General features: G+C 34.2%; 1 protein-coding gene across 1 annotated transcript in view; it reads right to left on the bottom strand.

The window, feature by feature from the left end:
- POLQ (DNA polymerase theta) overlaps window positions 1-17,537 on the bottom strand; it is a 96,618-nt gene that overhangs the window by 33,521 nt on the left and 45,560 nt on the right. Inside the window, exons 16-20 of the mRNA XM_063095068.1 lie at window positions 12,593-15,693; window positions 10,508-10,651; window positions 9,174-9,370; window positions 7,087-7,327; window positions 1,060-1,253 (exon numbers count right to left, since the gene is read on the bottom strand). Coding sequence (XP_062951138.1) covers window positions 1,060-1,253; window positions 7,087-7,327; window positions 9,174-9,370; window positions 10,508-10,651; window positions 12,593-15,693 — 3,877 coding nt within the window. The remainder of the gene's footprint in view (window positions 1-1,059; window positions 1,254-7,086; window positions 7,328-9,173; window positions 9,371-10,507; window positions 10,652-12,592; window positions 15,694-17,537) is intronic.

The raw sequence follows: 17,537 nt of genomic DNA, 5'->3' as shown, positions 1-17,537 counted from the left end.
TATCATTTATGGTTCCCAATAACCCTATGAGGTATTTCTATCATAACCCCATTTTACTGATGAAGAAATTAAGACATAAAGAGTTGATGTACTGGCCCAAGGTCATGGAACTAGTTAATAAATGGAGGAGGTAGGATTCAAACCCAAGAAGTCTGACTCTATAGCTTATGATCTTTACCAATCTGCTATATTGCGGAATCACATCTAGAAGACACAGGATCTTCAATGCTATCAAGTGTAAGCACCCATCCTATTTGTAACCCCTCAAAAACAATCCAACCACCCATTATAGGGAAGGAGTGTGGTGAAAGGAGAGAACAGCACACCAATCTATACAAATAAAACAAGAGTAAACTTTGTCAAAACTTATGTAAGGTAACAAAAATCTTAGGTTAAAGCAAACAGTCACAAAAATCTCTTTTTCATTTACATCTCACAAAAACATTCAATTTCCTATTCTAAAGAAAGATGGTGGGGCAAGGAAGGGATGAGGGTTCACTAAATAATCTTATGGAGAAACAGCTACACTGTCATGCAACTACTACTACCAATTGTTTGTTCAACAAATACTGAGTGGGGGCCTCCTTGGTTCTAGGCAATTTTCCTTCTCATGGAGCTTACCTTCTAAGAGGCTTCTTTACTACCTTCTTATTTCATAAAAATAGACATAACTTATAAATTAGATGCTAGAATTTTCTATCCCCAAAGCATTCCAGTTAACTGATTATTTTATTGATCTTTGGTGTTTAGGTAAACACACTTAGGAAACACATACAGACACAAATCATTTTAACTCTAAAAATTACTTTTCTAAAGTTCCTATGCCGGGCCAAGCCCGTGGCGCAGTCGGGAGAGTGCGGCGCTGGGAGTGCGGCGACGCTCCCGCCGCGGGTTCGGATCCTATATAGGACTGGCCGGTGCGCTCACTGGCTGAGTGCCGGCCACGAAAAGGACAAAAATAAATAAATAAATAAATAAATAAATAAATAAATAAATAAATAAATAAATAAATAAATAAATAAATAAAATAAAATAAAGTCCCTATTCCCATGATACAACCTCAGCGATGTCATCTGAACTGGTGAAGGAAAAACTGTGGCCGGCTAGTTGATAGGCCTGAGTCTCAATTGCATCCAGCTTGGCTTGCATTATGTGTTTCTGACTTTCACATTCTGCAGTACTAAAACCAATTCCATTTAGTTCTAACAAGGCCAAGCAGTACTGAGAGGGCATTTCCACTTTACAGAAAACATCTGGAAGAAAAAAAAGAAAACTAAAATATTAATTTATCAGCTAAGTGACTAAAACAGCAGCATAACAAACTATACAGAATTTGTCTAAAAAATCCAGAAATGCTACCCAAGCTATCCTATCCTTCATGATCCAGTCTTCTGAGCAGTGTTTTCAAACGACAATAAAAGGTAGAAAAGTACAGGCCACTTAGCACTAGACTACTATACTTGTCTATACAGAGAATAGAAGAGTTAGCAATCCTGTGAATAGTCTGGATTATAAGAGACTACATTTCTCCTAAGATAATGTTTCTGCTTCTACTGTTAGCAGGAGTGAGGTAGCCAACCTTATTTATTGAGCTGACTACAAAGGGTTGATTCCATAAAATTATTTTCAATATTCCTGGTCCCATAGTGTGTACGCTTACACAAAGAACTAAATATAGAGGGTTTTATATTTTCCAATGCTCTTACCAAACAGTAAAGAAATAAGATACCAGAAGTAAGAATTACTATCTGCTGACACTTCTCAACAGAGCAGTCATTCTAAATAAGTTCTCCCATATTTCAATTACACTATTAGTCCCAAAGATGCTCTACAAAAAGGGTGGGGTTGAGAGACAATACATGCTGTGAGTTTCTACATCTATATACTGTTCTTGAATATTCATGATAACTGCTATATACTAAAGGTTTTGAGAAGACCTGAAGCAAAAACAACTATTTAATTTTATTTTAACTAAAACTCCCCAAATTATTTGACCATAAAACCCTTTATTTCATATGATATTTACTAACATCCTGCAAAGTAAGCATCCATACAATGCACTGTGAAAAATGCTGTCCTACATCATTATGAAAAAAATTCCTACCAAACACTTCAGTACTATGAGTCACTAGGACTCTGAGCAATCCCACCTCCCCTCCCCAGCTCCACACATTCTTTGAAGCACTGCTGGTCTCAATCAGCAGCAGAGATCTCCAGGGACCCCCATAATCACCACCAAGAGTAAACAAACAAATGAGAGCTACTGGCCTGTAATAGCTAGGAGCAGGTACTGGGCAGTCAGAGCCTGGCTTTAGGGGCCTTTAGGAGCCAGAGCAGAAATTCACTGATGTGAAATCAGAGAAATAAAGAACTGGGTCAGAACAGGAACAGTAAGAGAAGCACAAAGTAAGAGTGACATGGAGCCAGGCTGGATCCATAGGCAGCAGGAAGGAACAGAGGTGTTGTGGACATGAAATCCTATAGCAAAAAGGCTGAGGGGATATAAATCCTTGAAACAGCAATGGAAGGAGAAACTGAGTCACAGACTCCTGTTCTGAAATAAAACTTTCAAGAAAGGCTAATGTAGTCGTTGGATGCAGTGTAGTTTGGTAACCAGCAGAGGCAGAAGCAAAACCTTTCAAGAGGAAGGCTTCCCCCAGGTTAGTCCTGCAGGCCTCCAAAGATTACATCCTGTATGAAGTCACAAGGAATATGAAAAATACAAAGATAGCAAAAGAATATGGATGGGACTCAGAAGAAACAACCAACAACAGATGTAGATCCCCAAGAATTGCAGGTAAGGACTCATTAGATTAGAATAGAGCACAGCTAAGAATGAACTATTTACAAAACGAAAGGAGTGAACAGAAAGAAACAAAGTAAAACAGTAGGAAAACAGAGTATAATACATCAATAATCACAATTAACAGAAATACAGCAATAATCACAATTGGTAAATTTGTTAAAAAAAATTGGTATGCTTTAAAAATAAATAAGTTATGCTTTGTTTATAAGACACATCTAAAGATAAGGACCTAGAAAGCGATTAAAAAAAAAAAAAAGATATATGAGGCAAATATTAATCAAAAGACACCTGATGGTCAGCCCATGGTTCACTTGGGAGTGGGGTGCTCATAACACCAGGTCAAGAGTTAAGATCCCCTTACTGGTCATCTTTAAAAAAAAAAAAAAAGACAGCTGATGTTGCCACATTCATGTCAGAAAATAGACTAAGAATAAAAATCATTATTAGTGATAGACATGATAACAACATGATAGAAGATTTAATTCACTGGGAAATCAATTTTAAACATGTATGTACCTATTAAAATGGTCTCAAAATATACAAAGTTAAAATTGACTAAACTACAGAGAAAATTAGGTATAGGAGATTTAAACAACCTTGCATTAACAGACATATATAAAATTCTGCATTCAAAATTAGAGTATACATTCTCTTATGTACACATACATTTACACAAGAGTTCAAGTTTTATGTTACAAAGCAATTTTCAAAAAATTTCAAAGAATGGGTATTACACAATTGTATTAGTCTGTTTTGTGTTGCTATAACAGAATACCTGAGACTGGGTAATTTATAAAGAACAGAGGTTTATTTGGCTTATAATTCTGGGACAGCTGCTTCTGGCACGGGCCTCAGGCTGCTTCTATTCATAGCAGAAAACAGCAATAAGCAGGTACAAGCAGATCACATGGCAAGAGGAAGCAAGAGAAAGAGAGACAGAGAGGGAGAAGGTGCCGGGGTCTTTGAAATAATGAGTTCTCGCGGGAACTAATGGAGGGAGATCTCTCTCAGGCCCCTCTCCCCTAGGGACAGCACTAATCCCTTCATGAGGGATCTGCCCCCATGACTCAAACAGCTGCCAACACTGCCACATTGGGGATCAGATTTCCATGAGTTTTGGCAGGAACAATACATCCAACTCTATAAACAATCATGTACTCTAACCCCAACACAATTAAGTTTGAAGGTAATAATAAAAACACAAAATGAAATGTTTCCGAATATTTGGGAATTAAAAAACCAATTTTCTAAATAATTCACGAGTCAAAAAAAAGTCATAAAATAAACCTAAAAATATTTAGAATAAAATGAGGAAAACATTACACATCAAAACTTGTAGGATACAATGAAAGTAATGCTTTGAAAAAAATGTATAGCCTTAAATACAAGAAAAAAGAAATGATTTGAAAAGTATTGAGTTTAGTGTCAAACTTATGAATTCAGAAAAAGAATTATAAAATAAAGTCAGAGGAGCTAGAAGAAAAATAGATGTTGACAGAAATCAAAGAAATAGGAAAAACAATAAGAATAATCAAAGGCAAAATTTGGTACTTTGAAAAGACTAAAAAATTGGAAAAACTTCTAGTGAGATTAAATTTAAAATATGAAAGAAAAAGGGGACACAGATAAACCAGAGGTATAAAAAAGAGAGAATCAGCAATAGATTTATGCTAATAAAATTGAAAATTTACATAATCCAATTCTTTAAAATATATAGCTTATCAAAACATAATCAAAAAGAAATAATTGAATAATCCCGCAGTTACTAAAGAAACTGAAGTTGCAGTTAAACATCTTTTCACAAAGAATATTTATAGACAAATTCTACCAAACTGTCAAGGAACACACCATTCACTCCTCCAGAATAAAAAAGAGGTTATAGTCACAACTCATTTCACGAAACTAGAATAACCAAAAACAAAGACAGCACAAGAAAGGAATAGTACAATAATTTTCAACCAATGAACTGCAAAGTTGACACAATATGAATCAGCAAGATTACTCACACATCTTACACAACCATTCTGGAATTCAATTTAGCACAATCTTTAAATGTTGAATATTCCTATTCCCACGAGAGAGTAATTCCACATCCAAAAGAAACTCTTGCCCACACATACCAGGAGACATGTTTAAGTGTAAGAATATTCATATGGAACTACTTACTATAGCAAAGTGAAACAAAAAACAAAAAAACAAAACTAAAAACAACCCAAATGTTTGTCAATAGGAAAATGGACATATTTTGACACAGTCATACAGTGATATACTACACAGCAGTAAAAAGGAATAAATTACAGACACTTGAAAAGGAATAAACTATAAACTACTTATACATGAATCTTATTAACATATTAACATAATGCTGAGCAAGAAAAGCAAGTCCCAGTGTGAGATGTTTTATAAAGTTCAAAAATAAGCAAAAATAAATAATACACTGTATGGATAGATGCATATATTTATGCTAAAATTTTTTAAATTATAAAATAAAAATATTTTAATTTAAAAAATAGGAGAATGATAAAACTTGGGATGTGTACAAAAGCGGAGTACATACATAGGTACAACTTATTGATAATGAGGATTCACAGGTATTCATTATATTTTGAAAATAATAATGAATAAATAAGAGGACCACACATACTCCAATGATGATAATATACATGAAAGAAAGAATATGATTAATACAAATCTGTGCAGCTGAGGTAAAAGGAGAGAAACCAATTCACTACAACTTAGAAAATCATCTCATACATGTTCCAACCACCTAGAAAGGACCTAATGATCTATGGAAGGAGAAAAAGAATACTTTGTGCTGGGTCACATTAAGCAAAGACACATTCTCTCATTAATATTTATTCATACCCAAATAAAAAGTAGCTTTTTTATGTGGAAAGAAAGTGGGAGAAAGTCCACTGCCAGAACATATCTACCCAAGAGGTAAGAGGATGAGAAGAGAAAAAGATGAAGATTCTGGAGGTCCATTAAAATAAACAGCAAATCCTGAAATAATTATTTCCAAACAAAATTTGGTAGCTATCTACATTCTCTCCAAAACCTTCCCTTTTCTCAATGCACTTCAATTCTATGGATTTTATGAAAAAGAAAGCCTTGACATTGTATGAAAATGCATTTAAACACCTCTGAGTCACTGATTTTTTAAGTCTGCAGAAAGGAGCTTTCAAAGCATATTGAAATACTGAAAATTAAAACTAATAACTTTAGAGATTTCTTGTACCTTTCTGGAAAGAAAAACAATAGTACTCCTTTTTTATACGTAAAAAACTGTCTTTAAGTATGAACAGGCCTCTCCCAAACAGACTGAAAGTCTCCTCTGAACATACAAGTTAGTCTGGTCTTTGTCTCTGCTCTTCTATCCAGTTATGCTGAAGAGAACATTCTACCAGCAGAGAAGGCTTCTACTGGCAGTAATCATCATCACCATTCTATTCTGTGGCAAAGACTGCACTATGTTCACTGTCTCATTTAATCCTTATAACAAAACCTTATAAGAACCACACTATACAGTTTCAGTTGCTTGCCCACAGTTCCTCAGCTAATTAGTGAGACAGCCCAGATCCAAACCATGGTCTCTGTGAACTCAGTCAGTTGTTTCTAGTATCTACTGATCAGTCTATAAATTCATAGTGTAATCTCACAACGAAGCCAACTTTGTTCCACTTCACCATCTCTACCATAAGCAAGTTATGCTCTCTGTAGTCAAGATATTCAATCAGTGGCAGCAGACTGCACAATAAATTTGTGTTATTTGTCATGAGGGAAAAAGACAACTTTTCTGTTAAATAGTTCTAAAAAGAAAACAGTTCACTTTTTTAAATACATAAAAGATGTCTTTTCAGTGTACATAAAAATCATTTGATAAAGTTCAAATATAAAATGAGCAACAATTGAATGAAATGCCACTAATTCTCTTCACTACAGTAGGGCCAGAGGTCAGCAAACTATGGCCCAACCAGCACCAGATGCATGTTTTCGTAAAAAAGTGGTATTGGAAGACAGCCACACCCATTTGTTTTGGTACTGTCTATGGCTGCTCTCATGCTACCATAACAGAGTTGAGTGTCCGTGATAGAGATCGTCTGGTGTGCAAAGCGAAAACATTTACTATCTGGTCTTTATAAAATAAAGTTGACCCATGCATAGACAATCCAAAGGTAAGATTTGGATAAAACGTGTAATTTACCCAGCTGTGATAAAGAGTAGCTAAATACATATCTCCCCAGGTTGTAACATAAAAATGCCAGGAACTTTGTTTTTACCTTGAAGGTTTTCCTTCTGCAACAAAGAGTTGAGTTGATTCATAGAGTTGAAGATAAGAATGGACTCTACAGATGCTCTGTATCGCCCAGAATGCTCAGTGCTGACATTCAGCCCCAGGCTTTGGATTCCTTGGCCAGTCTCCATCCCTTCTAGGAGCGGAAGCTCATGAGGAAGAAAACTGGCAACTATGCTATGAAGAGTCGGCTCCTTAGAATCTGGATCTAGTAACCAGCATGCCACCTGAATGGGACAGCAACTAGAATATTTTAATTTTTTTCAGACATTTTTGTATCCTTAAATTAAAAAGGGGAAAAAAGGCAAGCTCATTTCTAATCTTACTCATTTTCACTAAACACTTTATTCAGCAGTCTTCCCAGGAATGGAGAAGGAAAAGATCATTGTAACAGGACTTATTTTTAATACCAATAAGAATGGTGGCCTCCAAAGAAAGAAAAGCTGTAATTTTTCCATTACTGCAATGCTCCTGGCTAACCCAGTTCTGAAGTAGGCTTGAAAATCAAGTGCCTTTCAGCTAACTGAAACCATAAGTCTGAAAATGAAGATGGACTCTTCTCCGCTAAGGCTGATTTTAGCTAAGCTACTATAATAAATATATGGCTTTAGGCTTATTTAGTTCTTTCAGCATCAAAAAAAAGGCACAAATGTTTTACCATTAAATGTTTGTATCCAGAGTTTCAGAAAGCCTCTAGACCTTCCCCTCAGGCCTTGGGGGGTCTGTCATCAGGACCACCCACTTAGTCCTTTGATTGCTATTTTTACCCTTCCCATGAGAATAGGAGGCCTGTAGTTTTTAACACTAGATTTAGCAGATAATGAACTGGATTTAGAATATGGAAATCTAAGCCCCATTCATAATTCTGACAATTACTATATGACTCAGTTACTTCTTTTGAAGGTTAAGAATAAAGTTTTATAGGGGAGTATTGAATGTGATAGTCTGATGTAAAGTTGAAAATTTGTTTCTTATAAAAGTGAGATTTTATAAATTAACAGCTTATCTTCTTGCACCGAAACTGTTATGATTTAAAAAACCAATTTTGAAATATTTCAAGTAGTTTAAGTAAAAGGTGCTATATAAATCTGAGATTCTACTATAGTTTTAATGAGAGGCTCATATTACCCATATTGTTTTAGACTCCAGAACATCAAAATTGACAATATTTTATATCCAATAAAGGTCAGTTTAGAAATGACATGTAATGTATCACACGTAAACCAAGCCTGGCTTTAAGTATTAAAAAGGACAGTGTTGGAAAAAAAAAAAGTGTCTTTAGTTTATCTAATGCTGCCTTTGAAAATCTTTGCAAAATAAAAGCTAAAGAAACTAAGAAACTAGAAATCATGATATCATTATAGACTAAATTGATAATAATTACCAAATAGTATCATTCCTCAAATTAATACTCCACACACCTCATGTATCTAGTATTAACAGTTGGAAAAAAATTATATCTCTTTGAAGGCTATCACATAAATAAATGTCTTCTGAAAATGCCTTATACTGTTAAATGTATATTATAGTAACAAATTATCCTTTCTTTGATAACTCAGAGTTATTATGAAGAGGGTATCATACTTTGCTATTATATAGGAAAGTTCTCCGAAACTAATAAGGTTATTTGCCCCTGTGCTAAATGGCCCCTAACTTCAATCCTTTTGGACATCTTATATTCATGCACTTTTCCTATTTTCTGCATCCACCCTCACAAATATTTGAAACATCCTGCTATCATATATCTAAATCTAACATTCTCATTTCACTTCTAATTTTCTATGGGACAGAAAACTTAGAACTGATGATCAAAATTAAAATTTTAAAAAAATCTCTGAGGAAAGACATGAACTTCAGGGCTTGAAATTTGTGACAACTCTGTTTTTATCTACAAAAAGGCATTTGGCACATGATATTCTATTCTGGGTAGATGAGATTACTGGATTAAAAAGTGACTGCTCTAAAAGACTTACGCTGCATTATTGAAACTACATAAATACCATATCATTTAAGAATTAACCCTAAACACTAAAAATGTTTTTAAGTATATAAAAATTAAATAAGACATAGAACCTTAGGATCTTCATAACTTTGCTTCAGGGAGATGCCACAAGACAGAAGAAGAATTTTATAGCTCCGGATGAAGTCATAGACGATAACAGAACATTCTTTATCAGATTTCTCTTGCAAGCAGGATTGAAGGCGCCACATCCTGTCTTCCACAGTCAAGCTTGGATCCAAAGAAGGTGGGTCCAAACTGGCACTAATTTCTTTTAAAAAAAAACCCAGAAAACAAAAAAGTCTTAAGGCAAAAATTACATGCATTCACTTGAAGCAGAAATCTTAGTAGAAAGACTGAAAAAGACTCAGAAGCCTAAGGGTGTGGTTCCCTGTGACCACCACTAAGCCAGCATGACCTTATCCAGGTCATACTGGCTATGTAGATAAAGTGTTTCATAAACTAAAAATTCTGATTTGGGCTAAAAGATTTATAAAGATTTATGCTCCATTTAATTAGGTGGAAGAAAATTCTAAATATCAAGACTTCTAAAAATAAAATAACATCAGAATGGGAAGTTAAAGACAAGAAATGTACTCTGAAATAAATTTTAAAGAGACATTTAGTATGAACATATAATGATATCAAATATAAAAGAAGAATGGCTGGCCATTTAGCTCAGCTGGTAAGAACGTGGTACTGATAACATCAAGGTCCGGGGTGCCCCCAAACAAATAAACAAACAAAATAAAAGAAGTAGTAGTTCACTCAACATATCTTATAAAACAACTGAAAATACTTCATGTTTATTAAGGAACAGACACTATATGGCATCTTTTAAAATGTTTCCTTATTAATTCTGCTCCAATCCAGAACCAACCAATCAGCTGGTATCCAACAACCATAATCAGACCACAAGGTATTTCCAGATCACATCCTTTCAATTCCAACGACTTCTCCAAAGTCTGTGTGATTCAGCTACTATAATCTCTAGCTCAACATTGCTTCTAGATGAGTTCCAGACCTAGTCAATGGGAAGAAAAAAGACTGGAAAGAAATCGCCACGGTCCAGTCTTCAAAAGCAAACCCTGAAGGTGGCAAGGGAGTCCCTGAGACTCCACTGGCTCCCTCAGAGAAGAAAACACAGAATTCATAGCCTCATATGACAGGCAGGGAGGAATAAGGGAGGTGCTTCTTAAAACATTTATTCTAGTTAATATATGTAGTAATGTATAAACTAGCTGCTTTCCAAAAATAATAATAATAATAATAATAATAGTAATAAAGTCTTTAAATCTAAAAATAAATCCTAGTAAATATCAGGAAATTATTCTCAACAAAACAGATCACTACCCTAATAGACATTACATTAATTATATGGTGACTTAGCCAAATACTGATTACTTACCAGAATGCTTTTGCTCCTTCTGCAATGAAAGGTAATAGGCATCCCTTCCACCCCAGCATACTGCCAGTCCAACCACCAAGATGTCATCACAGCCTCGAACAGGAAATCCATCATCTCTAATAGGGGTTTCTTGAGGTGAGCTAACTACATGAATCAAGAGTGAAATAGTTAAAATTTTCTAAAAATAAAGCCGTTAAACAAATTGTTAAAAAAATGATAAGAAAAAAACTATAATTGATATGAAAAATTTCCTAGTTCTAAAATACACATTTGAATCATTATATACATCATTTTTAGGTGTATGTAAGACTTTTCTAGGCTACCTATCAATTAAGTAATTATCATTATGAAAAATATACTAAAGATTTCTTAAAATAGACCTATAATAATGACTAAAATGGGTATTAATTAAATAAGAAAAACTGCATTTTGAATTTCTATAACTCTATAAATAAAGACCACTGAACACAGGAACTCAAAATATATTTATTAAATTTAAGTGAACATTTTTATCCTTCTATCTTCTAGCATAGAGCCTGATACAGAAAATGTGCTGAATTTTATGTTTGTTGAATGAAAAATAAAGTGTTATTCAACACTAAAAGTACATAAAACTTGTCATTAACACATCTGCGCCATAAATTGAAAATTACACAAATACTCAAACCTTTATGAAATAATTCATTCATAAACACAGAGATTTAAAAAAAAAAAAAAAAAAAGGGCCGGCCCGTGGCTCACTCGGGAGAGTGTGGTGCTGAGAACACCAAGGCCCCGGGTTCGGATCCCATATACGGATGGCCGGTTCGCTCACTGGCTGAGCGTGGTGCTCACAACACCAAGTCAAGGGTTAAGATCCCCTTACCGGTCATCTTAAAAAAAAAAAAAATAATAATAATAATAATAATAATAAAATAAAATAAATAAAATAAAATAAATAAAATAAAATAAATAAAATAAAATAAAATAAATAAAATAAAATAAATAAAATAAAATAAATAAAAATAATTTTAAAAATAAAATAAAATAAAAAAATAAAAAAATAAAAATAAAATAAAATAAATAAAAAAATAAAATAAAATAAAATAAAATAAATAATAAAATTTTAAAAATAATAAAATAAAATAAAATAAAATAAAATAAAATAAAATAAAATAAATAAAATAAAATAAAATAAAATAATAAAATAAAATAAAATAAAATAAAAATCTAAGGGCCGGCCCATGGCTCACTTGGTAGAGTGTGGTGCTGATAACACCAAGGCCATGGGTTCAGATCCCTATATAGGGATGGCCGGTTAGCTCACTTCGAGAGGGTGTTGCTGACAACACCAAGTCAAGGGTTAAGATCCCCTTACCAGTCATCTTTTTAAAAAATAAATAAATAAAATAAAAAACAAATAAAAAATTTAAAAAATTTAACCACACCTCTGATTTTCACAACAGGTTTTCAAGCTGACTACAGCTATTCCCCATGATCCAGAACCCAGGGTTCGTGCAGTAAGACAGGAATATACATGGCATTATTTGACCAAAAGGTTCAACTCTCTTAAAACCTGGAAGAGCCCTGCTTTGGAATCAACATTTCAGTATAGAATTCATGACTATCACTGGAAGTCTAAGTTCTACTTGCGATAAGTCTCGGAGAATGTAGCTCATGCACACTGTGAAAAATATACTGCCTACTTGCTAAGTACTTTTGTGATTATATAAGCAAACAAGGATATTACAATTTAATAGGAAATAATTCATGAGCACTGATGATTAATAAAAACAATTTTCCCATTAAAATACCATAAATGTCTGATCCATATTCAAAATATTACCTTAATTTTTATAAACTTATATTCCAACTAATACAGTATATATTACATGCACCTCTTATATTAGAGGGCAACTATTATTAATCTAGCTGTGCTGAATAAATAAGGCTGTTTTACATGTAAATCCACACAGGAGATACTTAATAAATTTTGAACAGATTACATTTAATATCCAATATCAAAAAATCTAAATCTCATCTTAGTCCAATAACTAGTTTATAGATGAATGTGAAAAAATTAAAATTAAAAAAAAAAATCCTTACCTTGCTTAAACCTACCACCAATAGTAGCAGTTTTAGAAGATGTCAAACTTCTAATCTTTTCACAAGCCAGTGAAATGGAAAATCGCTTCTTGCACTGCCACTCCTTAATGAATGTTTGAAAGAGAGTTTGGTCACTTGCCACATCAATTATGGCCATACTTTCTGAACTGCATGAGGCTGGAGTTAACTGCAATCCATCCTGTGACAACTGCAGTGAAAAACTTGTATCTCTGACAGGACTGTCACCTTTGAAACCATTTCTACTCTCTGGACTTACATCATGGATTTTAATAACTGAAGGAGAGCCATAAGAATAACTTTTGCCAGGTTGTGAAACACTACCGATTTTCCAAAATTTTACAGATGTTCCAAGAATCTCTGGAAATGCCAGCTTAGAAGCAGATGCTGGAATGGGTGTAGGAGGAATGAGACCATTATCATCAATTATGCAGCTTTCTTTACAAGGCGAGAGGGATGAGGTTTCACCATGATTGGTATTGTTATCTAATGCCTCTTTCTTGCTTTCTACTTCATTAGGGGAAAATGAAATTCCCCACACTTGATTTGTCTCCAAATTTGAAATTACTTCTTGTTTCTCATTTAACTTTGTATTTTTTCCTTTCAAACTAGACAAGTTTATAGTTAATTTTAGCTTTTCATTTTCTAGAGGACTTGATACTTTATCTAAAATCCTTTGCAGTCCTGGACTTAAATCAAATGATGCCCCTGACCATATAAATGAATTATTTTGCCTTAACCCAGTTAATTTGGATTTTTGTGCTCTTTCATCTTGATCTCCTCCAACTGCTTCTCCTTGGCAGTGATCATTACCTACAATCACTAGATCACTTAGTTCTAATGCCTTAAGAGATATGGTATTATGTTTTTCTTGAACAGGAAATATATCTACATTGTCCAAAGCTTCAACCATCTGAAAAGAACCCATTTCTGAAAATACAGTAGAATCATCATTGAAACAAGTCAACTGCTGCTGAATATCTTGATTCTCATTTATATTTGATTTTTCAATTGGGCCCTCTTCTTGTAGACACAGAGAATCCCTGAAATGATTTGATGTTATTTCAGAAGTAAGGGAGTCTTTCACTTGTACATCAGGTGTTTGTTCTTTTACTAGGAAGTCTTCATTGAAACTGTCAAACAGTAAACTATTACTCATATTTAAACTTGTTTCAGGAACTGGCAGACACTTTCCTTCTATACCAGTGGGAGTTCTCTTTTGAGGAACCAGAGGTACGACTGATTTCACAGTTTCTTGTGTTTGATAGCCTTGAAGAAAACTATTTAACTGGGAGTCAGTAACAGAAAGTTCATTCCCCTTAAAATAAGGGCCATTTTCCTCCAATAGTATTGGAGAATAAAACACTGGGCTTTCTGGAGTCAGGATATCAATCCCAAGTGAATCAGTGTTTTGTTTCATAGGATCCATAGTCTTAAGGTCCAAATGACCTATATGAGTCACTCCTGCAGAATGCTGTTTACCAGGAACAGTAATGTGAATCTCATTCTGAAAAGAGCTCATCAAGTTCTGTTTGTCTAAGTTCTTCTGCATTATCCCTGCTGCCAGGTTGATGTCCTTTGCTCCTTTTTTGGCATTTTCAGTTGCCATCTGTTGTATTATTTTCTCTGATTGAGTATCCAGGTAGAAACTATCTTCAAAGTCACAGAGGGCTAAACCTAAGTCAGAAACAGGATTTTTAGTTTTGTTTATTTCTTGTATTCTAGAGGTTTTTAGAAAATTCTCATGCTGGCCTCCCAATTTACCAAATGTTCCAGTTGATAGAAGTATTCCACTGGGCATTTCAGTTCTGTGTACATTATCTCCTAATGCCTGAAAATGATTTGGTTTACTTTCCTCAGCATTAAACTTTATACTTTCACATGTGATAGTAGTAACATTTGATTCTCCATTCATATATCTACTGACCGCCTCACAGGGCATTTGTCTCTCCATTATTTTTTTTCGTTTGGTGTAAGTGGTTGTCTGTTTATTAGACTGAATTTCCAGGCACTGGTTCATTGGATGGGTGTCATGGTGTTCCACATAAACATTCTGGTTTTTTGAATCATTTTGTTTTAGCGCTTCATTTATTTTTTCTGTTTCAACAACAGCTAATCCCCTTCCATTTTCACTAACCACACTAGTGGCTTGACAAGTCACATTTTTACTCTGGGATCCTGTGTAAAAATGTTCCACAAGAATATCATTAGTTATTGTTCTGTTCCTTGAACAGCTTTGTTCTATTTGTAACGGGAATGATGTTTTGTTTTTTCCCTCAGCACAAAAAGATCCATTTTTAGCAAATGGCTCTGGACTTCTAAATTCCATATTCTTCTCATCTAATGTAAATGGGTCTTCACAAAGAACAGGACTAGACATAGTCTGTCCCTGTAAATCAATTCCATACATCCCAGAGTCTTTCACAGGGCTACTGTCCCTGGATTGTTTTAGATGCTTTCTCTGTTTCCAAGATTGAAAAGTTGTGTTCATCTTTTCTGAACTGAAATTCAAAGCTGCTTTTTTTGTTTTTTCAAATGAGAATGTCCGAACAACTTTCTTAGTACTTGTTTTTCTCTCATTCAGAGGGGTTCCTGGCTTCCCTGTATTTATGTCCAAAGAAGCCTGTTTTCTTCCTCTGAAAACTGAATGTTTCTGATGTTCTTGATTCCCATTCTGGAACTTATAATAAAAGGAATTTGTATTTATAATTTGCTCTCTACTTTTATCTAAATCTTTCACTATATTTGGTGAATGCTTAACATAAGAATCATTAAGTATTGTGTTACTTTTGTTTTTTGATGTTATTCTTTTATAAGAACTCTTAGTTTGGGGTATAAATGTATATTCCTTTACTTCTGACTCACTGCTGGTCAATGAATATGTACCAGAATTTAAAAAGGAATATGGATCCCATTGCACTCCCATTTCAACTAAGTCTTGCTGCAGAATCATTTTGGCTTCTTCCACTATAAGGGCTGCTGCTTCCCTTTCAGTTAAACCTTTTCTGCCAGTCACCCAAATAGTTCGCATATTCCGACGTTCTTCAACTGCTTCCTCTTCCTCATCCACTGCCCTCCGGACGCTATAAGGGAGATAGGAAAAGAAAGAAATTAATGAAATTCATTCATTCATTTTTAAACATTCAATCTGAGCTGTTCTAGGAACAGAAGAAATAGCAATGAACAAGAGAAAAATATATCTGTTGTCATGGCACTTACATTCTAGTTGAGAAATTCAGAAAATAAATATTTAAAATGCATTCTATGTTAACTGATGATAAGAGTCATATATAAAAATGAAGCACTAGAAAGGGGTGGGTTATTCTGCAGTTTTAAATAGCAAAATAAGGAAAGGCCTCACACTAAGACAAATTCTTTAAGCAAAAATCTAAAAATCTGCACAAAATATATAAAAGAACTAAAGAGTGACCAACAGAAAGTAGAAACCAGGTATTGAGACTTAGCAGTGGGTGAATTCTCACATTTTTGACCTGAAGGCAGGCCCTAGTCAGGGCCATGTAGACTGGTTAAAAACTTGGATAAAAACCTGGAGTCGTCAACTGACAGAATTCAGAACAGAGCTCAGGGTAAACTACAGGAGTTAGAATTGAAGAAGTCTAGAAATGAGACAGCTGGAGAAGAAAAACCCCAAATTCTTCATATAAATTCTGCCCCAATTACCTGGTTGACTTTTAAACTATGCAAGTGTGGGCAAACTCCAAGTAACCAGTTAAAAGTCAACAATTGAACAGAGATTTGATCTATTGCCTACCACAGGAAGACAAAGTTTGGAGTTTGAGTTCAGCCAAACTGACTGATATCAGTGCTCTTCAGGGTAACATAATAGATTCTAGACTGTAAAAGTTCGAACACATATGTAATTGAAGTATGAAGAGGAGAAGAGAGGATGGGGCATAAAAATTATGGAAGACATAATGGCTGAGAGACTTCTGCTTCCAACCAAGATGGAATAACAGGGACCGATTTAGCCTCTCACCTAAAAAAACTAAAAAAAAAAATGAGAATAGATCATAAAAGACATTGCAGCTTCCAATTTGCTGTGTCTCATGGATCACTCACTCTGGGGAAGCCACCCATCATTAAATAGTTGGAGAGGTCCACATGTGTGACAACAAGGCATCAAGCACCAACTTGCCAGCATGCACATGAGTCACAAATGACTATGGTCCTAGCTAACAACCCCAGGAGACCCCAAACCAGAACCATAAGCAAAGGTGCTCCCAAATTCATTACTTGAAGAAACTTTGAAATAATATATATTTACTATTGTTTCTAAGCCACTATTTTTAAGTAATTTGTTATATAATAGATAACTAATATGCCTAGTAAAACTATTAAACTTCAAAAATATGGAAAAAAAATCTTAAGGCCTATATACAAAAAGATCAAATAACTTACAGGGACAAAAGAATTATACTCCTGGGGAAGGAGGGAATGAGATATTGGTTAATAGACACAAAGAATGATTACGTATTGTAATGATGAATAAGCTACCTATCCTAATCTAACCATCACATACTGCATACAAGTACTGATAGTCAATTTTGTACCCCACAAACAGGTACAATCAATTATGTTTCAATTTGAAAAAAAAGAATCTGACTTCCATCAGTCTTCTCAAAAACTACATAAAAGGCAAAGAAACAAAGGATGAATATTTTCAAAAAACTCAATTTAAAAAAGTGTAAATCAAGAACTTTATATCCAGCCAAGCTATGCTTCAAACACTTAAGGTTATAGAAAAATAGTTTTAAATATATAAGAACTTGGGAAACTCTGTACCATAAGCCCTCTTCAAGGAATCTAGTAGAGGATGAGTTTCATCTAATTAAGAGATGACTAGGAATACTTCAGCAATAAGACTGATGGTGAAAAAATTTGATAAGTAAAAATGTAAATTGCATTA

This window comes from Cynocephalus volans, chromosome 1, assembly GCF_027409185.1.
Source record: "Cynocephalus volans isolate mCynVol1 chromosome 1, mCynVol1.pri, whole genome shotgun sequence".
In the NCBI taxonomy this organism is placed as follows: Eukaryota; Metazoa; Chordata; class Mammalia; order Dermoptera; family Cynocephalidae; genus Cynocephalus; species Cynocephalus volans.
The sequence above is the reverse complement of the archived record's forward strand: the minus strand, read 5'-3'. Positions and strand labels throughout refer to the sequence as shown.